The sequence below is a fragment of the Prionailurus bengalensis genome, chromosome C2 (assembly GCF_016509475.1).
Source record: "Prionailurus bengalensis isolate Pbe53 chromosome C2, Fcat_Pben_1.1_paternal_pri, whole genome shotgun sequence".
In the NCBI taxonomy this organism is placed as follows: Eukaryota; Metazoa; Chordata; class Mammalia; order Carnivora; family Felidae; genus Prionailurus; species Prionailurus bengalensis.
In genome coordinates this window covers 1505848-1531007 of record NC_057350.1, presented here as the reverse complement: position 1 = coordinate 1531007, position 25160 = coordinate 1505848, and the positions used below count along the sequence as shown (strand labels likewise).

Genomic DNA, 25160 nt, shown 5'->3' with positions numbered 1-25160 from the left:
GTCCCGCGATGAGGAAAAAACGATCAGTTCGTGAGATGGTGGCAAAATATACGTGACTGCCATTTTTACCCAGTGTTTTATATGAATGCAGGGCAGATGTCAGATAGGATTGCACAATATGACGGCCTGTTTTTTGTTTCATAGACTGTTACCTGCCCTTTGGTTAAGAGGCAACACTAAGTAGACTTGGGAGACCAGTCTACCTAAGTCTACGTAACACTAAGTAGACCAGGCCGGTCTCGAGAATGGTACTGCTGTCCCACTGTCCCCCCGGGGCTCTACTTTATGACATCGCGGGGAGGCCAGTGCCACCGAAAGAAGACTTTATGACTTACATTTCCCTAGAGGAGGGGCCGTGCCACACGGACCACACAGTGAGCCAGGCTTGGCCCAGGGTGAGGGGAAGGACTAGGCCAGAGCCGTTCTTAGGGTTTCCACAGGAAGGGCAAGAGGGGGCAGGGGGAGCAGTTGCAGATTGGCCGTTTGAATGATCACGGCAGGCTTTGGGCTGTATTTGGTTTCTAGTTGCCTGGTCCCGGGCCCTGGAATGCTTTAGAACAAAGGCAACACTAGCTTGATGTGAGAGTTACATAAAGAAGTGAGGAGGTTGTTTGCATAAGAAGGTACACTCCTGGCTGACCCCTTTGCTGTCTTTAAGAGATGGCTCACCCTGGGGACGCCTGGAGGGCTCAGTCGGTTGAGCATCTGACTTTGGCTGAGGTCATGATCCCACGGTTCGGTTCGTAAGTTTGAGCCCACATCGGGCTCTGTGCTGAAAGCTCAGAGCCTGGAACCTGCTTCTGATTCTGTGTCTCCCTCTGTCTCTGCCCCTCCCATGCTCATACTCTGTTTCTCTGTCTCTCAAAAATAAATAAAAACATTAAAAAAAAAAAAAAAAGAATTGGCTAGCCCTGGGAGGGGCAGTCTCTCCCTGGGTCTATAAGGTGCCTAAATGCCAGAGCATCAGGACAAAGAAAATAGAGTTAGTATGATTTTTCCCTGCAATAAATGTATGCCAGGTAGACAAATGCAGCATCTAAGAAAGCAGTTGGAACGATGTCTCCATTGACAACGTGGCGCGCGTAACCCAAGGCAGACACGCAGACGTCAGGACGACACCAGCGGGGGGTCTACTAACAAACTTACCGCTGTGTCTTTCACAGCATTAACTATAATTTCCAAATTAACTTTTAATGATAGCATATCTCTTGGAGTGTGGTCTTAGTGTGTTTCCACTTCAGGCAGCGTCTTAGTTGACAGATTCCCACGGAGCAGTGCGTGGAGTGGGTTTTCGTCGGTCCGTATGTGCGCTGGTGTGGTGGGTAAGCTCTGGCAGGCACCAGCCAGGAGCCTTTGAGTCAGTCCACACAGCCTCTGTACCAGCCCTTGATTTAGCAGTTTTCTGCTTCTGGGTTTATCTGATTCGTGCCGTAAGAATTTTATGCGTAAGCGCATACGCGAATTTTTCACTTCGCAAGCTTTTCTTTTATGAATACGCTTTTTATAAATTGCGGTATGTCTTGATGTAACACGTTTTGTCTCTTTCAGGTCAGGGTTGTGACAGAGATGGAGAAATCGTAATTTTCTCCTCTCAAGGGCACAGAGAGGAAACTGGTGCCCCGGGGTCACCCAGCAGCTTGTTCTGACCTCCAGGTGGCCTTGCCTGTGCTGTGCCTGCGGGTGAGGCAGGGTGGGGCTGACGTGGCTAGCCCCCCTTTCCAAGTGGGGGATGAGCTAGAGCCTGGGGCCACCACTGAGCTCAGCTTTCTGGAGAGACCAAAACCCTAATGGAGAAAGAGAAAACATTAAAAACGGGAGTGTCTTCTCATAGCACGGGGATGTTCCTTGTTTTTACCCAACTTCTTTGACCATTATTGTCTCAGAATAGTCTCTTCATAAAAAATCTAGAGCCCAGACAGCTTTTTACCATTTACCTTTAAAAAAAAAAAAAAGCTATGTTGCATTATATCTGGATTGCTCAAGATTCTGACAGTGTTAAGCTCTTTCTTCTGCATAAGAGAGTTCCAGAAGTTCTGGCTCTATTTCTCAAATTGCTGCTTCCTTGGTTCAGTCCCCATTAAGATACCCTTGGGCCCAGTCCCAATGGCTGTGTGCGCTCCTCCAGCCCGTGTGTCCTCGGAGGGGTTGGAGCCCCTGTTGTTCTCTGTGCTCCAGGCCCAGTGGCCGTGTGCTCCCCGCCTGGGCCCTTGTGTCCTCAGAGGGGTTGGAGGCCATGTTGTTCTCCGTGGTCTTCTCACATGAGTCCCTTGCTGTGCTCTGGGTTTTGAGCTTCTGGCTTGTCCTCAGCATCTCCAGCCTGGTTAATCAGAGTGTGTGGCCATTTTCACGGTCAGGTACCTAACTTGTTTTGATGCGTAGCAAGGGAACAATTAATAAAAAACAAACAAACAAACAAACATGGACGTACCCAGGCTTTAAATACAATAAGTAACTTGGTATTATAAAATAAGTCCAAAGAAATTTTCTCGCTTCTTATTTAAAGTAATTGAAGACTGCATATGTTTTCCTCCATGGTTTCCTTTGTGGTTTCTTGGTTCTCATTCCTGTGGGTTCCTTTTAAATTCCTCCACTGGGGATAGAGTGTGCTTCTGAACTTGACAGGGATTCCAAGCTCCCAAGGTCCCGAGTGGCCGCTGGCAGGAATGCCAGTGCAGGTGCGTGGTGCCGGCGACGATTTTTTCCAAGGCCACTTGTCACGTGAAGTTGCGAAGGCGGTGATGTCTGTCTGGAGAGAGGGAGGTTGTTTGGTGTCCAAGTGCTGCTTCTGCCAAACTAGGGCGTCTTGGGTATGTTGGGCCAGGCCTTTGTGGGCACAGCACAGCAGCAGGGCACCTCCAGCTTGGTGGCCACAGAGCCGTAAGAACTCCGCCTGCCTGTGCGTTGGTCCTGCGTGGTCCCCGTGGGAACCATCTGGCTATGCACGTGGACGGTGCCCAGACCTGATGTTCCCTGCCCCCGCTTTCAGGCTGGGTTCCTTCCGGTGTCTCCTAAGAGCCGGGTTCTGTGGTTCCACCTGCCGCTGCACTTTCCTCTTCCTCCCTGAGGATGGGCCGCGGGTTCTGTCCCGCCGGTGCCTGGAGGCTTCGTAGGGGTGGTCTGCAGGGCTGGCATGGCACCGTGGGCTGTCACTGTCACCTTAATTCCCCCACCCCCAGCCCCACACCCATCTCACAGGCCGAGAAGGCTGTAAGAAAGAAGGATCTCTCTGCTTCCCGAAGGAATCTGTCCCAGACCTGGGGAAGAGCCTTTGCCAGAAGCTTCTCTCTCAGTCCCACCCCCAAGGCCATGACATCCTCCATGAGTTTGTAAGCAACAGAGACATGGGACCACAAAGTCTAAAATACTTATTACCTGATCCTTAGTCCAAACGATTAAAAATAAAATACATAATTGAGTTTAAAATAGTACAAAATTTGACTGTATGCCTGTCAAAAATGTGAATTTCAGTAAACAAGTAAAATTCGGTGATTTGTTCATGTTTTCAGAAAATACTTTTTTAAAAATTATCTATTAAATGTAAGTTACAAAATATAAATTACAGTTAACATCAAATGTTTAAGTCAAATTATTTAAAGACAACTGAATTAAAAAAAATTTTTTAACATTTATTTATTTTTGAGAGACAGAGAGAGAGAGAGCCCAAGCAGGGGAGGGGCAGAGAGAGAGGGAGACACAGAATCCGAAGCAGGCTCCAGGCTCTGAGCCGTCAGCCCAGAGCCCGACGCGGGGCTCGAACTCACGGACCGCGAGATCGTGACCTGAGCTGAAGTTGGACGCTTAACCGACTGAGCCACCCAGGCTCCCCAAATGTTCATTTATTTTTGAGTGCTAGACAGACAGAGCATGAGCAGGGGAGGGGCAGAGAGAGAGGGAGACACAGAATCCGAAGCAGGCTCCAGGCTCTGAGCTGTCAGCACAGAGCCCGACGCGGGGCTCGAACTCACGAACGGTGAGATCATGACCTGAGCTGAAGTCGATGCTTAACCGACTGAGCCACCCAGGTGCCCCAAAAGCTGATTTTTAATTTAACACTTTGAAAATTTAGTTAGATCACATTAATAATTTTATAAAAAGTGGAACTCTCGGCGATGGTGGTGTCCCCCGTCGATCTGGCTGCCAGCACAGGGCGTGAGTTACCTGGAGGGTGTCTGGGCGTGCACACGCACAAATGTGAGCGTAATAGGAACTGCTTTGTATGGGGGCACACTCCTCAGGCACCGTGTGCAGTCGTGCGGAATCCCGTGTCAGCTTGTGTGCCTGTAGAATAGTGAGCTGGAAAATGGATGCTGGGCGTTACTGGGAAGGAACTTTGTTGTACAAGATATGATTGCTCTGCATTGAGAGGAGAGTTGGGTGAGTTCATCGGTCTCCTCTTCTACCCCAGTGCTCTGCCACGGCATCCTCCCCCTCCTGACTCCTCCCAGGACACCCGGCTGTTCAGGGCTTTTGGGTGCAGGTGCCTTTTGTTTCAAGGATGCAGAGCCGAGATCTGGGATGGTGTCTCCCTGGGGCCTGAATGGCGTTCGTCTGGACAGGAGGGTGTTGAGGGCTGCGGCTTGTCCCGCGTCAGCCCTAGATGCTGGATCCCAGAGACAGCCCCCAGGGCTTGGTGGCCTGTGAAAAGGCTCGGTGTCGCCCCCCCCCCCCTCCGGCTGTACCCCCCGCAGAGGAGCCGGCAGGTCTGTGTGTGGCTCCGGAGGGGAGGGGGACACGATCCCTGGAATGGGGCTGGGAGGGGGCGGGGAGGGCGGTGGGAACATAGGTGGGGCGTGCCCCACATCCAGGGGCCAGGGCTGTGGTCCCGCACCGCACCGCACCGTGTGGCAGCCGCCTGCTGGGGCTCAGCGGGGCGCCCGTGCCCTGTGCATTTCCGCAGCTTTGTTTTGTAAACCGCACTCCTGTAGCGACGCTTCCACCTCCTCCTTTGAGGAGCCCTGTCCCTTTTAAAGGCGACAGCAGCCTTTTCCAGGCAGGACTGTGCGGGTCCCAGTGGAGCTTCCCGCTGCCCTGGAAGGGGTCCCCGCGCGCCTTTCGCTCCCGCTCGCGCTGCTGTGTCCGGGCCCGCACGGAAGGGTTAACTGTCACACGTCACTGCTGGGCGGTGTGCTTCGAAGGCGCTGTGGTGTTGGCGAAGCCCTGGTTCTGCAGTTTGAGGGATGAGCCGGGGGCAGAGGGGGGCTGCTTCCCCGAGGCGGCAGGGGATGCCCGCTGGCGGCGGCGGCGGCGGTGGCCGGGGGGGGCCGGGCGGCGCTGGCCTCGCTCGTCCGCATGGCCTCGCTCCTTGCCGGCCCCGTGAGCACGGGGGCCTTCTTCGGCATCGCGGGGCGTCGATGGAAAAGGAGGCGCAGGAAACGCTCCGAGAGGAGAGGTAACCCGTTTGGCTCTGATCCTAAAACGTAAACGCTGGGCTTGCCTGTGATGCCGTGCTTTCTGGGGCGGACTGCTTCGGGGTCCTGCCGATGCCGATGCCGGGGACCTCCCGCCTCCCCTTTCCAGGTGCCTGGTTCCTTACGTTGGCGTCGCATGCAGTTTGAGAGGGGGCTTGTTTTAGAAGGTAGGTTTAAAAGCGCATGTATAGAAGGCATTTTAGCCTCAGTTGTTTAAGGTATATTTTTAGGAAGAGATTTATGAAGGCTTAGGAGTTTGTAGTGTTGGGTACTAAAAGATTTTTCCTCCTGAGACAGACGCCTCATAATGACTTCTCCTTCGCTGCCCCTCTCTGTTGGTAACTTTTGTAGCCTTAAAACTCCTCTTCACGCTGTGGGAAGTAAGGCTGCGGCAGCCCTTGTGAGAATAGTTTCCTTTTAAGAACACGGAGAACAGGTTCCTTGCATTCAGCACCAGGTCACTTTAGTCTCTAGTTCAACTTGATGTTTTAGGGCATTGAAACTCTGCGTACCTTTTCCTAACACCGGGCTTAAAAGCTCTCCGTGACGGTAAAAGTCACAAACCGCTGGCCGTGGGGCGAGTTGTTGCTCAAAGGGTGTTGAGGGTTCCCCGTCCTCGTACGCCGACAGTTAACTAATCGAACGTGTGTCAGGTGAAAAGATGCTTCTGGTGAGGGGACTGGCCTGCCGTCCAGTGAGCCTCCCTTGGTGGGCGTCCCCTTCTTGCCCACCAACCGGTAGGACCAGGACGCCGTTGCACTACCCCAGAATGCTCGGGACGATCTGTGGCCGGAGAGTGTCACCCCTGCGGGGAATAAGGCGAGCCACCGTGTTCAGTGTGACTTCCCAGAGAAAAGAAGAAGAAAGCCACCTGAGAGGAGCAGTCGTGCTGAGTCCAGAAAGATGCTTGCGCCCAACAGAGCTGTGTCTGGGAGCAGTGAGGGCGTCGTCATCTGTAGACTTCAGGGGCGGACATCCTGCCGGTGCGTGCATCCGGGAGGAAAGCGCCCGTGCCCAGGGGACGCTTGCCCAGGGGACCCGGTGCTGGGGCCCGCAGCTGTGGCACACCCCTGCCTCAGGCTGCTGTGCTGCCCTTTGTTCCCTCAGTTAAGCATTGAAAAGAAGGGTGTCCTTAAGACAAAGGTAAAAGCAAAAACTAAGAAATGTTGATTAAACACCCTGAATTTAGGATGGCCACTATTCTTTTCCATGGCCCCTCATCACTAAGCATTTGAAGAAAATATTGAAAAGTACAAGAATAATGGTCAGTTTTTGGTTTTTTTTTTTTGGAACTTGCTGTGATTCGGATGGTTGGTGCTAGTCCCACTCGATGGGGATGAATGTCCAAATGTCCTCTTCGTGCATTCTAGAATCTTTTTCTCCTCTAGGAAAACCATTTTCAAACAGGCTGTAATTTTGGGGCAACAGCGTAAGAGACAGAGTGCTGCGAGATGGAGCAGTCAAGCCCCCGGATCGAGCGAGTGGTGTTCACTGCGCGGTCCCGTGTGTGGAAGCCCACGGTGAGGGTTCCCGAGCATGTTGTGTGTTAGTTTCCCTTCGGCCTTTAAAAATGATCAGTGTTCCACTTACATCAAATGGGCAAAGTTTTACAAGATACGAAACATAGTCTCTTAGTATTATACAATCTTAAGGTGCTCCAAATCACGTGTGTTGAATTTTTCCTAAGACTGGTATAATGTGAGCTTTTCCAAACTTAATTATGTGTTAGAACAGCGTAGCAGCGGGTTATGTGTTGGCCTCAGGAGCGATACGATCTCAGGGATCTTCCATGGCTTCCGAATGACCCACAGTCACTCCCTTCTCTGGCGCGGGTCACTGGCTGTTGACTGTGTGAGGCTCACGTAGATTGGCTGAGTCATCAGAAAATTACGGTTTAAAAGGAATACTGTGCAATTTCAACATCACCCGGGACCTCCACAAAGCAGAGGCTGCTGGGACAGTCAGGCCCCGCACACCAGCCTTCCCGGGGCCCCAGCCAGTCCAGGTGGCTGCCGCTGTTGCCTTCTTTCCACTTGGGGCACAGCTGCTGAGTAAAACATTGTGGCAGGCGGGTGACGCAGCATTCTCTTGCCCCCCCCCACCCCTCATTGTGTGACAGAGCCTCTGTCTTCCACATTAAAGGCTTTCTCGTTGAATACTTACCTGTCTTAATTGTGATAACGCCCTTATCTGTGCCTAGCCCTCCCGCACCCCGTCTGATGACTGCTGTCACATGGGCAGCAGCTCTGAACTGTGCTGAGGTCTGAGGCTGGGATCCCCCATGTTTCCAGGATCAAAAAGAGAACAGGATGTGGGGACCGTTCGTAGAAATGGAGACCCAGACCCATAGAGGTGTGCTTCCTCTGAGTCCTGCTACAGAACAGGCCATCTATTCCGTGTAGAGTCAGGAGATGCAGCCGGTTGTGGGTGAAGCAGGCAGCACCCGAGAGAGCAGGTGGCTGTCACACCAGGCTTCTCCCTGGTCTCACCTTGCTGAGAGAGTGCCTCCTCGTGAGGTGCCGAGCACTATGACAACTCGAGACACAGGGTTGGATGGAAATTACCCGTCTATCCACCCATCTACCCGTTCATTCATCCACCCATCCGTCTCTCATCCATCCGTCAACCCATCCTGTCCACCACCCACCCCTCTACAGCTCTACCCATTCACTCATTCATGTACCCGTCCATCATCCATCTACCCATCCATCCATCCTTCCACCCATCGCTCATCTGCCTGTCCACCATCCACCCACCCACCCATCTACCCATCCATCCACCCATCCACCCATCCTTCCACCCATCATTCATCTGCCTGTCCATCATCCATCCTTCCACCCATCGCTCATCTGCCTGTCCACCATCCACCCACCCACCCACCCATCCGACAGTTCCCATTAGAGCCTTTGGTGTGCTGGCACCAGGGGCTTGGGCATGCACAGGACAGGCAGGTGTAGGTGATAGGGTGGCAGTGGCAGAAGGACCGCCCCAACTCTCAGGCTTGGGATTTGCTCCGGAACGAGCCACCTCAAGTACCGTTCGGTGGACGAGGAGGGTGGACTTGTGTCATGCACTCTGCTCTGCTCTGTGTGTTGGGGAGGAGGGGACGGCTCTTCCCCAGTCTCCGGCAGGAATCGACGTCGCCTGTCTTCCAGGAGAAGGGCCCATGCGCAGACACTTGCTGAGCCCTGCACCCCAACAGTGAACAACAGCAGAAGATAGAAGGCCTAGGTTTTCTAGAACCTGTTGTGACAGATGTGCGTGCATTTTGTGGCTTTCATGCTGAGGGGCTTCCCGGCACAGGTGGGGACCCTGCTTGCTTGGGAGGAGCTCCTTCCGCCAGAGGGGACGCTTTAGAGAAAGTCAGAGACGCTCCAGGTCGACAGTTGAAGTCGTAAAGCAAACCTGTAGAGTAAGGTTTGTGAGGGTGTTCTGGAAATAGTATGAAAATTGGCTCAAATCTGAACACTGCCTGTCCTTAGTGTAATTACTAGTGTTCACGTTGAAAATATCGTTCACGTCGGCTTCTTTTCCTGATTCCAGAAAATACAGTGTGTTTTTCAGATAAGCGAGATTTTAATTAGGTTGTGTTAAGCAGAGCAAATAGAGACTGCGTTGCAAATGCGTTGCTAGCGTGCATCCATTTTGAAGGACAAAGCGTGGTTATAACCACAATGCTCCGTGAAGGCTTTTCTTCCACCGTAGTCGATTCTGAGCTGGTAACGTTTTGTTGTTCTGGAATCAGGCTTCAACGACGCGTGTGCATTTGCTCAGGCATGCCATGCTGGGGAGCAGGGGAGGCCGCGAAGGAGAGCGAGCACGGCGGTCCGTGCACGTGCACGTGCGAGCACAGGCGGGCAGTGCGAGGGGAGAGGGCCGGAGGGCATGACCGCGTGAGGCGCAACCCCAGTGCTCTGAGACAGAGCCGGCCCCTGCCGTCCGTCACCCGTGGCTTCAGGCTTCTTTTTGTTCTTTGCCAGAAGGTTCGGGAGTCACGCAGGGGGTCGCCCCCGTGCCGGTCCAGCAGAGGAGGGTGGGCGAGAACACAGAGCGGCGCACAGGCGGCTGCGTGGCCGGGCCTGGAGGCACAGCGCGCGCGACGAAGAACGCAGCGCCTCCCCAGGGAGAGAGCCCTGCGTCTTTGCACACCACGTCATGTGGCGCACCCTGGGCGGGCGGCCTGGGAGCCTCGTGACGGATACCCCCAGCCGGAGTATGCACCCTGCCCTCGTGTGGGGCCTCTTACACCCCAAGTCTGGGGGGATCGCTGGCTCCATCCCGGGGGTTCTCGCTCGTCCTCTGGAGCCCCTTCTGCGGTGGCCGTGGGACAGTGCGGGAGAGAGCCGGCGGCCATCCGAGGGGTTTGTGGGGACCTCGTAAACCACAGAATTTCATCTCAGGCAGACTCGTTTCTGTGTGTTTGCTAGGTATAAAACAGACACGTTTAGAATAGTATGTGTAATGGTGCCGATCGAGTGGAATGATGCCTCGGATTTGCAGATCGCCTCAGTGCTCAGACTCCTTTGGTCCCCTGGTACCAGCGATGTCCGTCTACGGAGGCTTCTGGCGAGTTGGGGGGGCCTGCCCCAAGGTCACCGTGTGACCCTCCCTCACTGTGCCCCCCGGGTAGCCACATCCCGCTGGCTTGTCGTCTGCCTGGCAGGTTTTAGTTCTGCGTGTGGTTCGGCCACTTGCAACGTCTCTCTGAGGTCCGACGTCGTGCGGGTCTGCAAGGCATCCTGTATTCGCCGTTACACCTGCGGGACGTGTGCAGCTCTGTCAGGGGCTGCAGCACAGGGGACTGTGGAGACCGAGCCCACCGGCTTCAGACGGGGGTCTGCGACTTCCCAGCCCGCTTTCAGAGTCTGCAAAGTAAGGCATGTGTAGGACGGTGGCTCAGAATGAAAACTCCATTTTTGTCATTATGGAAGCAATGCTTATTGTAAGAAATCGGAGATACAGGCGCAAAATTAACTTCATGGAAAAGGAAAAGTGATCATTCTTTTTTTTTTAGTTTTTAAAAACGTTTTATTTATTTTTTTTTAATTTTTTTTCAACGTTTATTTATTTTTGGGACAGAGAGAGACAGAGCATGAATGGGGGAGGGGCAGAGAGAGAGGGAGACACAGAATCGGAAACAGGCTCCAGGCTCTGAGCCATCAGCCCAGAGCCCGACGCGGGGCTCGAACTCCCGGACCGCGAGATCGTCGAACTCCCGGACCGCGAGATTGTGACCTGGCTGAAGTCGGACGCTTAACCGACTGCTCCACCCAGGCGCCCCTAAAAACGTTTTATTTATTTTTGAGAGAGACAGAGAGCAAGCAGGGGGAGGGGCAAAGAGAGAGGGAGACACAGAATCCTGAGCAGGCTCCAGGCTCAGAGCTGTCAGCACAGAGCCTGACGCGGGGCTCGAACTCACAGACCGTGAGATCGTGACCTGAGCCGAAGTCTGACGCTTAACCGACTGAGCCACCCAGGTGCCCTGCAAAGGTCATAATTCTTTTAGCAAAACCTTTGAATCTAAGCAGTCTTCAGAGTTTCGTCCAGTTGTTAGAACTGGAATCAGAGTTTGAAGGTTAGTGGCAGTTCAGTCTTCGTGTTGTGTTATTATGGTGGGAGCCCAGTAGTGCTGACTCGTGCTTCGGGCCTTCCCAGCGTCCCCCTGGGAGGTGAGCGCACACTCAAAGACCCCCACCCCACCACGGTGCTAGCTGCTCAGAGCCCTCCTGCTCGGTGGGGTTTGCCTGGAGCACCTCCTACAGCCCCCTGCTCTCTCCCACCCAGTCCTGCTGAACCTTGGGATGGTTTTACCCCCTCCCAGGCACCAGCATGGAGAAGGCCAGTCAGGCCAGGTGTTCCCGCAGGAGGCATGGCCTTGGCCTTCGTGGAGGCCACTCATTTCTGTTCACCGTACAGGGACCCTTCCCTGTACTCAGCCAACCTGTGACTTTAATGCTCTCTGACAGTTTGACAACTGACATCTTTCTTTGCTTACTTACAAAGAGGTACAACTAAGAAGCTTATCAAAGCCCATTTACATTTATTCTTTTATAAGTTTTGTTCCTGTTTGTGTACCATTTTTTAAATTGGGTGTTTGTGTTTGTATTATTGACTATAAATGCTATTGAAAGATCGCCTGAGGAGACGTGGCTCTTATGTCCAGGTGGGCTGGCACAGGGAGGTCACTGAGTCCGTCCCACCCCCTTACTTCCACCCCTCCCTCCCTCAGGGTCATCTAGAAGGTGCTGCCTTCTGACAGGGGCGCTCCAGGGCCCCTGGGTGTGCAGGGAGATGCACGGCCATTTATCCAGGGGACTCGGCAGAGCTGATGGAAGAAGTCAGCCTTTCCTGGAGGTGCTCTCCCTCTGGCACCTGCCATCACACCCGTGGCCCACCAGGTGTGGATCAGGGGCTGGGTGAGGACTGGGCCTCAGGCTGTGTGAGCCCCAAAGCAAGTTGTCTTTGTGTTTTGTGTTTGTGGGCACACCAGTCGGCCCATTCTCCTGCTCCGACTTGGTGCTGCGTGTGGCCCCGTGCGGTTCTGGGCTTCATTGCTTCGTGACCATGACCATGCCCGGCTGTGCGAGGTGCTGACTGCGAGTGACTCAGTCCTGGCTGCTCTGTTCTGTGCGGCCAGCCCAGTGCTCAGCTGAGTGAGCTGGTTACGTGTAAGGGGGCGGTTCCAGGGCTCACGTGTCTAGAACACTGGTGTACTGAAAACCTTCCCGGATAGGATTTTAACTCAAAATATAACTGGCTTTTATATAAGTAAGATGCACTTTTGTTGGCTGATTGTTTGCATGCGATGCCCCACCTGACTCTGGTTTCTTATCCTCTAATGTAGTCATTGTGCTGTCGAGTGCAGAGTTCACAGATCGCACATGCAAGGGTACTGCTTAGAGGCGAACTTGAGACTTGACTTTGAAAATATATTTCTTTCTTTTTTTTTTTTTAATTTTTTTTTCAACGTTTATTTATTTTTGGGGACAGAGAGAGACAGAGCATGAACGGGGGAGGGGCAGAGAGAGAGGGAGACACAGAATCGGAAACAGGCTCCAGGTTCTGAGCCATCAGCCCAGAGCCCGACGCGGGGCTCGAACTCACGGACCATGAGATAGTGACCTGGCTGAAGTCGGACGCTTAACCGACTGAGCCACCCAGGCGCCCCGAAAATATATTTCTTTAAGAATTACTTTAATGCTGGGGCTCCCGGGTGGCTCAGTCGGTTAAGCATTTGACTCTTGATTTCAGCTCAGGTCCTGATCTCATAGTTTGTGAGTTCAAGCCCCACATTGGGCTCTGCACTGGCAGTGCAGAGCCTGCTGGGGATTCTCTCTCTTCCTCTCTCTCTCTCTGCCTCTCCTCTGCTCATACTCTCCCCTCTCTCTCAAAATAAATATATAAACCCCCCAAAAAATTTGTTTTTTAAATCTTAAAAAAAAGAATGACTCTAAGTCCCTGGAAAGTATGAATAAGCAGCCCCTCTACTGTGTGCTGTGGAATTTATAGTGTGGACACAATCAATCCCCTGCACTTGTCTGCTGTTGTCTCAGTATCTCTGCTTCAGTTACTGTCTGTCTCTTGTTGTGTGAAGTGAGCCTGGAGATCTGATTTACCAAAAACAGCCTCAGGCGATGGGACGCGGAGAAGCATCTGTGCTGGCCTGCTCCGCGCAGTGGTGGTGAATGGCCGACACCCGCGGTGCTCACCGCAGGCAGGGACCGGGCCGCATGCTGTGAGCGTTACTGACCAGAGAGACCCGGAGCCCCGAGAGCCTTGCAGGAGGCCTCCTGGCTAGAAATTGAACCGGGCTCGCTGGGACCATCACACCAGCACCCCCCTCCACCTGCTAATAGCCGTCCTGCAGGCCACACATAAGTGCGTCAGGCTTCCAGTGGAGTGTGACCTTGAACAAGGCCCTTATGACCCATGTAAGAGGAGAGTAATAATCATAGATACTGGGAAGACATTTCTCAGTCATGAGTTGTACTCAGAAGGTAACCTTTCACATTGGTAGGAACCAGATCACAGCTGCTTTGTTCACAACTATTTCTGATTTAAGGACTCAAGAGCAAAGTTAGTACTTAACTTTAGACGCATTTTCAAGAAAGCTGCTAATAGAGATCCAAGCAGGAGTCAAATGTGATTAGTTGGGGTCACTGCAGACAGGACGCCCCCATCTTGCACACCAGGAGGCACAGAGGATCAGCTCTGAGGCCTGCTGGGAAGGGCAGGGGGGTCCGGCCAGAGAGGAACGCTCAGGGGGATGGGCGCTGGGACTGGTTCTGGGGAAGCAGTGGGCCTTCTGGAGCAGTGGGGCGGCCGCAGCCTTGGCCCAGGGCCTTCTGGGAGCAGTGGGGCGGCCGCAGCGGTGGTCCGGGGCCTTCTGGGAGCAGTGGGGAGGCTGCAGCGATGGCCTGGGGCCTTCCAGGAGCAGTGTGGTGGCCTCAGCGGTGGCCCAGGGCCTTCTGGGCACGTAGCGTCTATGGCTCCAGTGGTCACAAGCCTGGGAGCCTGCCGTGGTGGGGCTCACGTGCAAGCGTGTGCTGGGGGAGAAGTCACACGTGTTTGGGGTGCTCTGTTGGCCATGTCAGGAAAACCCTAGAGAGCAGGTTTGCATCCTTGGGTGGAAGCAAGTGACTAGAAGCATGTTGGAAATCTGGGGCTCTCGTCTTTGCCAAGGCAGTCTCCGTGCTCGCCCTCTGCTTTGGGCCCGTGTGCTTGCCGCTGGCCGGCTCCTCGGCGGGGTGCCCAGTGTGGGAACTTCTCTGGTCGCTGTCTCCCCATGCCGCCGTGCTGAATGCGGCCCGGCTCAGCGGCTGGGGGCTTTGTGTTCTCTAATAAGGTCCTGGTTGTTAACAGTAGCTCGTCTGTTTTTGGACAAGTTGACATCTAGTTGGCACGTTTTAGTAAAAGTTATAAATTAGGAAAAATTGATAAAATCCTGTGTCTTTCCTTCTGGCAAAGACCAGCACATGGCCCTCATTAGAGCAGCAGACCCGGAGCGGAGAGGAGCCAGCACATCGTGCTCCCGTCCAGTAGGCCGCCGGCCATCTGCGGTGTTTGTGGTCTCAGAGCAAAGTGCGGCCTATTTAGGGGAAACAGCTGTAGCAGCAGGTTAAGCCCCTGGGACGGGGCAGGCGCTGGAGGTGGGGACTCCCGACCAGCTGCGGGGCTCGGCTAGGTTGTCTGAGCTGCGGTGAGCCCCGTGTATCTGACACAAAGGCAGGGCTCTGGAGAAGGAGCTGGACGTGGGAGAGCTCGGGGCCGCTCGTCGGGCCCATCCTCACAGGCGGGCGCTGGGCATGTAGAGGCCAGGAGGCCGAGGTGCCTGGCCTCACAGCCAAGTGGGGAGGCAGGCTGCACGTCACAGGCCTCGGTGAGGGGAGGGAGGTGAAGAGTGACACTCTGGCTTAGGACGGTGGCAGATGCTCTCCCGGGTGGCGGCCTGTGAGGAGGTGCAGCCTGCCATGATCTGGGGGAAAAGCAGGGCAGGTCTGGTGACCCGAGATCATGTGGCTCCGTGTGGAAAGGCAGCTGGCAGGGTGCTGAGGATGCCCCTGGGATGGGCGTGGTGAGGAGGGACCAGGGCGTCCCCCTGTACGGGGAGAGGTGGCCCCCTGGCTCCAGCAGGCGGTGGGGGAGCCTGTGGGTGTGGGTCCGAGTGCTGCAGGACTTCCTGGTGACCTTTATGAGACACCCTGCTGCGGTGTGGGGGCGATGTCCGACTCCAGGGGCAGACAGCGGCCGCGTCACGGGGAGGATGCGCGGGGCCCCGGCTTGAGGTGCCCGGTGCACGGGATGGGGCAGAGGTGGGGAGGCTGGGATGTGTGGTGCTTACTTCGGGAGAAGAGCTGGCGGGGGGTGGGGGGGGGGAGGAGAGAGAACCCGGGTGGCTGGAGGTGCCAGGCTTGAACACCGGCTGCATGTGCGCAGGGCAGGTAAGACTGCAGAGGGGACACATTCACCCACGTTTGCATTGGTGCAATCACTACCGAGCCTGCAGCCGATCCAGAAGACGCCAGGGTCTCCTGTGCGCCGGGCCTCGCGGGGCCCTCCCGCCTCCCCCACAGCACCGCCCCTGCACCCTCTGCCCCCAGGTGCCACCCGTGCCCTCAGCATTAACGGGACGGGGGACTTTGCCCGCAGCGACAGGGCTGCAGCTCCTGTCACTTGTCCGATGGCAAAGGGGGTCACTGTCGTGTTTGTCCTCCTGACGTGTGTGCTCTTCTGATTCGGGAGAGTCCCCTTCTCTTCGGTGTTCCCCTGCTGACATGATGAGTGCTGTTATGCATCGCTGCGCCTTTTTAAAAAAAAATTAAGACTTCGCGTTTTTAGAGCAGATTTTGATTCACAGCAGAATTGAGGAGAAGCTCAGATTTACCGCCCCCCCCCCCCAAACACCATCTCCTGCATTACCAACACCCACCACCTCAACAGTGTGCCTCTTACGGTGGACAGCCTGCACTGGCACGTCCACACCTGATCTTACGATGTTGGCTACTATCTGTGGGTTTGCACGAATGTGTGATAACACGTGTCCACCATCATAGTATCGCAGAGCTTGTTTTCACTGCCCTAAAAGCCTCCGCATTCTACCCATTTATCCACACCACCCCCACCACCCCTGGCAACCCCTGACCTTGCTGTTGCCTCCATGGTCCCGCCTTTTCCGGGACGTCGCCCAGATAGAATCGTACAGGGTGCAGCCTTTTCAGATTGGCTGCTGTCACTTAGTGAGATGCACCCGCGGACCCTCCGTGTCTTCGTGGCGTGACGGCCCGCTCCTTCTTAGCGCCGAATACCATCCCGTCGTCTGGACGCACCCGTGTGTTTGCCCATCACCTCCCGAAGGGCACCTTGGTGGCTTCCAAGGTCTGGCAGTTATGAATAAAGCTGCCGGAAACATCCGCCTGCGGGTTGTCGTGTGGGCGTGAACGTTCACCTCCTCTGGGTAGACCTCAAGGAGCACGACCACTGGGTCGTATGGTCAGAGCGTGTTCGGTTTTGTAAGAAACCGGCAAACCTTCCTCCGCGGCGGCTGCCCCTCTCTGCTTTCCCGCCAGCAGTGAGGGAGCGTTCCTTCTGCTCCGCGTCCCCGCCAGCGATCTGTGTTGTCGGTGTTCCGGGTTGTGGCCGTTCTCACGGGTGCACGGTGACGTCGTTGTCGTTTTCATTTTCGTTTCCCTGATGACGTGTGACGTCTGTATGTCTTCTCTGGTGAGGTGTCTCTTCGGGTCTTTGGCCTACTTTTTAATCGGGTTGTCCGTTTTCTTATTGCTGAGTTTTAAGTGTTGGTGTATTTTGGATATATCTTCTCTTATCAGATACACGTGTTGCAAATATTTCTCCCAGTCTCTGGCTTGTCTGCTCATCTCTTACCAGTGTCTTTCGCAGAACAGAGATTTTACATTTTGACGCAGTCCAGCTTATCAGTTAGGTTGTACCTTTGGTGTTGTATCTAAAAAGTCATCCCCATGTCCAAGGTCCCCGAGGATGTCTCCTGTGTCATCTTCCAGGCGTTCGATAGTTTTGCATTCTACGTTTGGGTCTGCGATCCGTTGTGAGCGAACTGTTGTGAGGAGTGTAAGGTCTGCGTCCAGATTCCCCTTCGAGCGCCCCTCGTGGAAGAGACTCTTTGCCCCCTTGATTGCCTTTGCTCCTTTGTCAGGGATCCGTCGGCTGTCTCCGTGTGGCTCTCCTTCTGGGTTCTCCGTTCCGTCCCATGGATCGATTTGTGTGTCCTTTCTCCACCACCACACTGTCTTGATCACTGTAGCTTTACAGCGAGTCCTGAAGTCAGTAGTGTCGGTCCTCCAACTTTGTTCTTTTTCAACATTGTGTTGATTATTCTGGGTGTTTTGTCTCTCTATAAACTTTAGAATCGGTTTGTCAATAGCCACAAAATGACTTGCTGGGGTTTTGATGGGGATCACATTCAATCTACAGACAGACCAAGTTGGGAAGAACTGACATCTTCACAGTATTGAGTTGTCCTATCCATGAATATGGAATGTCTCTGTGTTAATTTAGGTCTTTGATTTTGTTAGAGTTTTATAGTTTTCCTTATATAGGTCTTGTACATATTGTTAGGTTTATACCTAAATGTTTTATTTTTTGGGGGGTGCTAATGTAAACAGTATTTTATTTTTTATTTCAAATTCCATATATTTATTGTTGGTATCTGGGAAAGCAATTGACTTTGGTATGTTAACCTGTTATATTGCAACCTAGCTATAATTACTTATTAGTTCGAGGAGGGTTTTTGTTGTTGTTGTTGATTGCTGTGCTTATTATAATTATTCCAAGTTGTGTTTCATTAGAAAAAACGTTTGTAGCAGTAATGCATGAACTTTATTTCCTATGCACAGCCTGCCATATCTTGTTCAATGCATGCAGAATCTCTGAAGGATAATTCAACATCCATTACTTGGATGGTTGCCTAGAAAAAGAATATTTTATTGTAAATGTTATAAATTGAATGTTTCAGATACTTCAGTGATAGTATTTTGTTTGTATAGTAGTGAAAGCAAAATACAAATCATGAAATTTATTCTCTAAACATACATGATTAAGTTGTTGAATTTCAGGTTACTTTCCTTCAAATGATTTAAGAATTTTATATTTTGGTTACCTTTGGTGCATAATCAAATCATCATTTAATATTTTTGCTACAGTTATAAAATTAACCTAGACTTTAGCACGTTGCTTGATTTATAGTAAAGAATCAACACCAATAACCTCCATTTTAACACTTCTCTTTTTAAAAACTTGCAGTGTATGGCTGTTAAAAATAAAACCCATAACAACCACAAGTAATATGTAAAACTTTTCTTAAAACCATTCTGTTTTGAGAATAAAAATGGATAAAATCCAGTAATAATTGCTAGTAATTTTAACCAAGTTTACTGCTTGTCTTAAACATTTTTTTTAAATCTATACATTTTTAGTGAATTCCTAAAGATAGTATAGCAGTACAATAGAGAATATTCCTGTTCCGGCACATCTTTAGTATAAGTAAGTCATGTTCTTTATATTTATTCCAGAATATGTTTTTTCCCAAAGGGAGGGGAGAGCATGAAGAGGTAGGAACATGCCCAGCTTCCCTCTCCCTGGTGGAGAGATAAGGGTACCGTCAGAAGACAAGAGGAACGTTCTTTTTACACACATGTTGTGTACTTCGTGTTACAACATGTGCATCTACAAAGGTACAATAATACAGCAGATAACTGTCCGCCACCCGCCACCTGAGAAATAGAACATAGCGGGTTGAATCGTGCCATTTGAAGTCAGTTCTTGCATGTGGTCACCCCACGTCCAGTCCTGTTTGTTAGGAAGTACTCGTTACTGACTCGGGGCACCACGTTGTCCGCGCAGTGAGTTCTGGGGTGTGCTTGTTGTGACCCTGGACTTGGCCGCCATCACACCGATGGGTCGTCTGCGAACCATGCATGCTGTTTTGGGCGTTGACACTGCACTGTGTCCGGTCTGGGAGGTCTGGCCCTGCCTCATCGCTTCTCTAGTTGGTGCTTGTGGCTGTTCGGACTTGTTCCTTCCTCCACATAAGCTTTAGAACCAGCTGGCCTAGTTCTGTTGCAATTCTAACTGGAATGCAGTTACCCTTAAATCCAGGTCCTTTGATGGCAACTTGAGGGGTCTTTTCACACCTTGGTGCCCCCCAAGCCTAGCTTAGTTCCTACTGCTGCAGGGGCATTCCGAAAAAGGAGGAAATTATTTAAACACTGCTGTCAAATAAAGCTTTTCTCTAATTGGCCGTTCCTGGAATTGTGTTCCGTATGGGATTTTTGTGGAGCTTTAATTCTTAATGTGTTTGTAGTCCAGGCCAGAAGAAGTGCTTTGCAGAATGAAAGAAAAATGGTTACGTGAAATGCCCTAAAGTGCTTGCATTTATTATTTTGCTTTGTTTTATAACCTTTGGTATAAGAGTTGGCATTTGTAGAAGCTGAAAATGTTGACTTCTGCTCTGCAGGAGATTTTTGGCTGCCATTCTTAATGTGCATGTACCACACGCCCCCGGGCACAGCCTGATCATTTTCTACTGTGAGACATTTCCCATGTCCTTTTTTTAGGGTTTTAATATGTAAGAGCAGGTGAGCAAGGTGAGCTCTACAGGTCAGGTGAGCCCCGTTAGAGCCCGGCACCATTGCGCTCGGACTCACCGTCATTACTGTTGCAAGGGGGACTCTCGTCGTCCCAGACCTCCAGGGGAGCCCTCCACGGACCGGGGGTTGCTTCATTGTGTAGTGTGCCTTTTGCTTACTCTTAATTTAACTTCTTATCTTGAGATCACGTACATCCACACATAGCCGTAAGGAAATGACACGAGAGAGGGCCCATATTTGCTTTACACAGTGCACTCCTGCGATGAGGATGTTGACCTCCATACAGTCAAGATCCAGGACATTCTTTTATCACACCGATCCCTCCTGTTGCCGTTCGGGGAGGCCACACCCACAGCCTCCCCAAACCTTGATGACCGCTAACCTGTTCCCCATTTGTACAGTGTTCTCATTTCAAGAATGTTATGTATCAATGGAATATACATGGGTCCGTGCAGTGGCCACGAGATTGGTTTTTTCCAGGAAGCCCTATTCTCTGGCGATCCCTCCGGACTGTTGTGTATATCAATAGTTTGCTCCTTTTCATTGCCACATAGTATTCCATGGTTTGGATGGGCCACATTTTATTCATTCATTCACCTGTTGAAGGGCGTCTGGGTTGTCCCCAGACAACTGGGGGAATCAAGTTGCTATAAACACTCACGTTTGGGACTGTTAGGAATCAAACAAAAATTATTACAAAAATTTTTTTTTAGTAATCTCTTCACCTGACGTGGGGCTTGAACTCGTGAGTTCAAAAGTTGCACGCTTTAACAACCAAGCCAGCCAGGTGCCCCCGGACACAGTTTGTACGTGAACCGTGTCTTCATTTCTCTGGGATAAAATGCCCATGTTCAGTTTTTATTTTTTTTTATTTATTTTATTTTTTTATTTTTTATTTTATTTATTTATTTTTTTCAACGTTTATTTTATTTTTGGGACAGAGAGAGACAGAGCATGAACGGGGGAGGGGCAGAGAGAGAGGGAGACACAGAATCGGAAACAGGCTCCAGGCTCCGAGCCATCAGCCCAGAGCCTGACGCGGGGCTCGAACTCACGGACCGCGAGATCGTGACCCGCCTGAAGTCGGACGCTTAACCGACTGCGCCACCCAGGCGCCCCGCCCATGTTCAGTTTTTAAGAAGCTGCCCAACCAACTGCTCTCCAGAGCGGCCGCCCCGTGTTCCGGTCCCGCCGGCCACGTGCGAGGGATCTGGTTTGTCTGCGCCCGTGCCCGCGTGTGCGGTGGTCACCGTGTTGTCCGTGAGCCGCTCTCACGGGTGTGTGGGGGTGCCTCACGTGGTTGAAGCTGCAGTTCCCCGGGGCTGACGGTCGCGGACCCCGTGTTGTGTGCTTCCTTGCCATCTCTCTCTCCACGTATATCGTCTATGATGATACTGGCTGTTCATGTCTCCTGTCCGTTTTCTGACCGGCTTGTTTTATCGTTTAGTTTTGAGAATCTCATGTGTGTCCTATTTGGATCCGTGGCTGTCAAACCTTTTCTCCCCATCTGTGGCCTGTCTTTGTGTCTCCTCAATAGGGTCTCAAGCGGGAGTGTTTTCTTTGGAGGAGCCCAGTTTGTCAGCGTTTCCTGTCACGGGTCGTGTATTGGGTGCCAGTCTGCAGGCTCTTTGCCTCATCCGAGACCCTGAGGGTTTTCTCCTGTGCATTCGTTGTTTCTCATTGAAGCCCCTGGTCCATTTTGAGTGGGTCCCATGCAGGGTGCAGACTTGGGTGCCCCAGGGCTCCGGCACCCTCTGTGGATAGCACCGTTCCTCCTCCACGGCCCTTCGCTGGCACCGTCGTCCACAGCGTGACCTGTTGGTCAGGCCTCTCGCTAGGTCCCTTGTTCTGCACGTCTGTCCTTCACCGACTCCACGCCGGCCTGCTGACCGGTGCTGCTCAATCAGCCACTAAAATCAGTTAGACTTACTCCTCGCTTCCTTCTTTTTGGTGACGGCCGCTTTAAAATCTTTTTCCAGTAATTGGAACATCTCTGGGTTGGCATTCTGTTGATTGTGTTTTTTCATTCAGTTAGAGATCTTTGTGGCCCTCCGTAGGATGAATGATTTTTGCTTTGAAACCTAGACGGATTATGTTCCAAGAGTCTTACTGGAGCTTCCTGTTTCCGCTGACTTTCTCTCACGCCGCTCTCTCTGTCAGGGGAGGGGGCCCCCCCTCATCACTGCCGTGCGGGTCCAGGTTCCCCACAGGCCACCGCTGACAGTTCCCAGGTTGCCGCTCTTCCGTGGCCTCCACTGACGTTGCCAGGTGGAGGCGAGTCTTGACTCCCAGCTGGGCCTCCCCTGACACCCCCAGTGGGGATGAGATGGGCACCTTGACAGGCTCCCCGAGTGTCAGCCCTGACTGTGCGGTGCAGGTGGGAGGGTGGGGTCCGGCCGGGGAGGGCGTTTCCTCCGTCAGTTGCCTGTCGAGCTGGCGGGTGCCTGTCTTGGACCTTTGGCCACAGTCAGTTCTTGTTTGGTTTGTGTGTGTTGTCTCTGTCTGTCTCTCGGTGTTTCCAGGTTACCAGCGTCTTCGGCTCCCGGTCTGGGATAACGATGCAAAAAGCAGGCCCGGGGGGCTCCCTGCTGCACAGTTCCTTGGTCCCCAGCCGTCTGCGACCTGGTCTGTGACCTGGCCCGCCTTCTTCCCTCCCCCCAGAGCCTTTCTGATGTTCGCTTTAGATGTCATGTCCAGGAGGGTTGCTTGTACTGAGCTGGAGGAAAGGAAAGATGACCCCTGCTCCACTGGCCACTGTGCACATCCCTTCTGCTGTTTTGAAACCGGTGTTCAGCCAGTAAGAACAGAGTGCCCTGCGCGGGTGTGAGTGTGTGTCCAGAGTTGATAGTTGGGGTTCCTCTGACGTGCCCTGTGACTGTGTGCTTTCCTGCAGGCCACCTGCCGGCCGTCTTCAGGGTGTGCCCCCGGCCTGCCCTCTCGCTCGGGTTAGCCGTCACACACCCGTCTTCCCAGTGAGTGACCCCTCAGAGCACCTGCATTCCACCGAGGGCAAATTGTGGTTTACCCCGTGACGACCTCTTCCCTCCCACTTTGGACCTCGAGGAAGTTCCTCTTTATTAAAACTTTCCGTAAGGGAATGTTAAAGCACGTGCAAATTCAGAATTGCAAATGGAAGCCTTCGTGCCCATCAGCGGGCATCAGCACACCAGCACGACCCCTCTGTGCCACCCGGACACCGTCTGCTGTTCCCTGCACTCGCACTGTGTTCTAGTTTATAGTAATAAACCCCAGATGTTACCATTTTGTGTGTAAGTACTTCAGAATATATCCCTAAAATTTAAGCACCATTTCCACCCCTGAAACAATTAATAATCCCTTAATATGATCAGCTACTCAGGTGATGTTTATATTGAAATTTCTCAATTGCAGAATCTATTTGATCCGTTTAGGTTTTATAGTATCTACCCTGTGCTTTGCACCAAATACATTTTCAGCAAATACATCATGAAGTAATTAGTCAATACAAAATAGCAATGCTTTTGAAACTACGCGGAACACTTTCTTGAATAAAGGACTCTAAATAGAGGGCCCCCGGCGGCTCAGTCAGGGGGACAAGCAGGTCTTCACTTTGGGGTCGCGGGTTCGAGTCCCACGTGGGGGCAGAGATTACTTAAATCGATAAAATAAATAAAGGGTTCTAAATAGAAACCCATGTAACTTTTGGCAACAAATTTGCCAGTTATATGTTGGGATTCGCCATTATTAACACGCGATTGTCATGAAAACACACATTTTAGATACCTGAGGGACATTTACGACACATGTGCCTATTTCAGCACATTTTCGTTACCGTTATCCTGAAAGCACTGAATTTGCCTTTTAGTGACTTACAGTGTAAGTTTCATTTCGGTTTTATTCCATACAAAGAGACTGTGGCCAGAACATTTGCAGTCTTTACCTCGCTCGCCGTCTGATGGGGCCCTTTATTATGGATAATGCGTTCACACAGCCTTGCAGAGCACAGCCACAGTATTCAGGAAGACGGGGCTTTGAACTTGCTCGCTGTCGCTGTCGGAGAATCGGAGTAATTGTTCCTTGAGGGTGCCTGTGGTTTCTGCTGCCAACAAAGGAAGTCACAGGTGGCTAAGGGGCGAGGTCCGACTTGAACAGCTGTGTGTGCCCTTTAGTGGCACCCACACGAGGTGCTGTTCAGGACGAAGAAAAGAAGTGGGGGGAAATCCTGCGGTGGCATTGCTCCGGCCAGACCAGAGCGCTCTGGGCGGTGGTGGCCGTTGGCATGGCCAACGGCCGATGGCATGGGCTGGCGTGTGTGTGGCTCTGTCGTCTTCCGTTGTGACATGGAGCGTCTTCACTGCGTCCCATGGGAAGGCTCTCTCCGAGCCGTCCTCGTCCTCCCTGCCCTCCAGGGCCCCGTCCCCGGCACGGTCCGCCCCGCTCAGACGGCGCCTCCCTTGCCCTGTCTCCTTCCACCTCCGCCGTCCCTCCTGGCGGCGCGGCCCCGGCTGGCGGTCCTCCGGTGTCCGGGACCGTGCCAGAGCGGAGGGCGCATCCCCGCGTTCGGTGCTGGACGACAGAGTGGCCCTCCTCGTGTGAAGGCGTCTCCTCTCACTTGCACTTGTGTCGTGGTGGTTCCCGCGCAGCGGACTTACCCCCGTACTCCTGCGACGGGCACGCTCAAAGTCATTTTCTTGCTGTCTTGCAGACAGAAACCGTCTCCGCCAGTCAAGAGACCCTCACGAGCACTTTGCCATGGACGTAGAAGAAGAAGAAAACATGAGTAAGACCTGGGCCCATCACGTAGCGTCAAGTAGCTAGTTCTCCGTTACCCTCGTAGTGTTCTTGTAAATGGTTGTAATGAGACGAAATTGGGAAAAGTGATTTCCTTTCCTGCGAAATGGGCCGCTAACGGTGGCATGTTTTAACTTTCTGATGTGTTCCCTGCAGTAGGTGTTGGTACTTGTGTGGGCACTTTCCTCACGGCCGTCTGTCTGGACCTTCCACTGCCACCGTTCTGGGACCGACACGTGTGTACTAGGAGGGAGAACACGTGTCTCTAGATGCACGTGCCTCACAGCCGCACGGGTTCGTGCCACGTCGCGGCGTGGGTCTCCTACCAGTGGCTGGATTTTCATGTGTGCAAATCTAAGATACCCTTTGGGATTGATTGAAATACTTGGTCATTTGGGAGAAGAGTGGCTAAATTTTCCCCTGCAAAGACAGCGAATTCTCCCTGTGCTTTGAGGGAAGGGGGCTCCCGCAAGCCCGCTGATTTCAAGTTTCCAAGACTTGGGCGAGCCTTTGGGCTGCTGTGGACCGGAGCTCACCGTGGGGCCTGCTCTGTCTGCCCCGCTGTCCCGTCTGTGGAGCAGGGCGGCGAGCCTCAGGGGCACACAGCCCCCCCCCCCCCCGGCCCCCGCAGTGGTGCTCTCTGCCGAAAGCAGTTTGCGGAATGCACTTGTCTCTTCTGTTTTACCTTTACTCCCCGAGAGCAGTGCATTTGGATAAGGTTTAAAGGCTCCCACAGAAGTTGGGGCAGTGACAGCGAGGACACCATTTTCGGATCTGCATCCTTACTTGCAGCGTCTGGTCGTGCCCAGGGAGGAGCAGGCAGGCATGCACGCCGGGTGACTTCGTACCGAGACTGGTC

The 25160-nt window shown here is 52.7% G+C and overlaps 1 protein-coding gene across 7 annotated transcripts in view; it reads left to right on the top strand.

The window, feature by feature from the left end:
- The window catches only part of ADARB1 (adenosine deaminase RNA specific B1), a 141385-nt gene that overhangs the window by 66679 nt on the left and 49546 nt on the right, over window positions 1–25160 (top strand). For 2 of the 7 annotated variants that reach the window (XM_043593420.1, XM_043593417.1), the window contains exons 1-2: window positions 5268–5389; window positions 24216–24290. In XM_043593420.1, coding sequence (XP_043449355.1) covers window positions 5290–5389; window positions 24216–24290 — 175 coding nt within the window. In that variant the 5' untranslated portion in view covers window positions 5268–5289. Of the gene's footprint in view, window positions 1–5263; window positions 5390–24215; window positions 24291–25160 lie in introns of those variants that run through there. The other 5 variants (XM_043593424.1, XM_043593422.1, XM_043593418.1 and 2 more) reach the window with 5 other exon arrangements.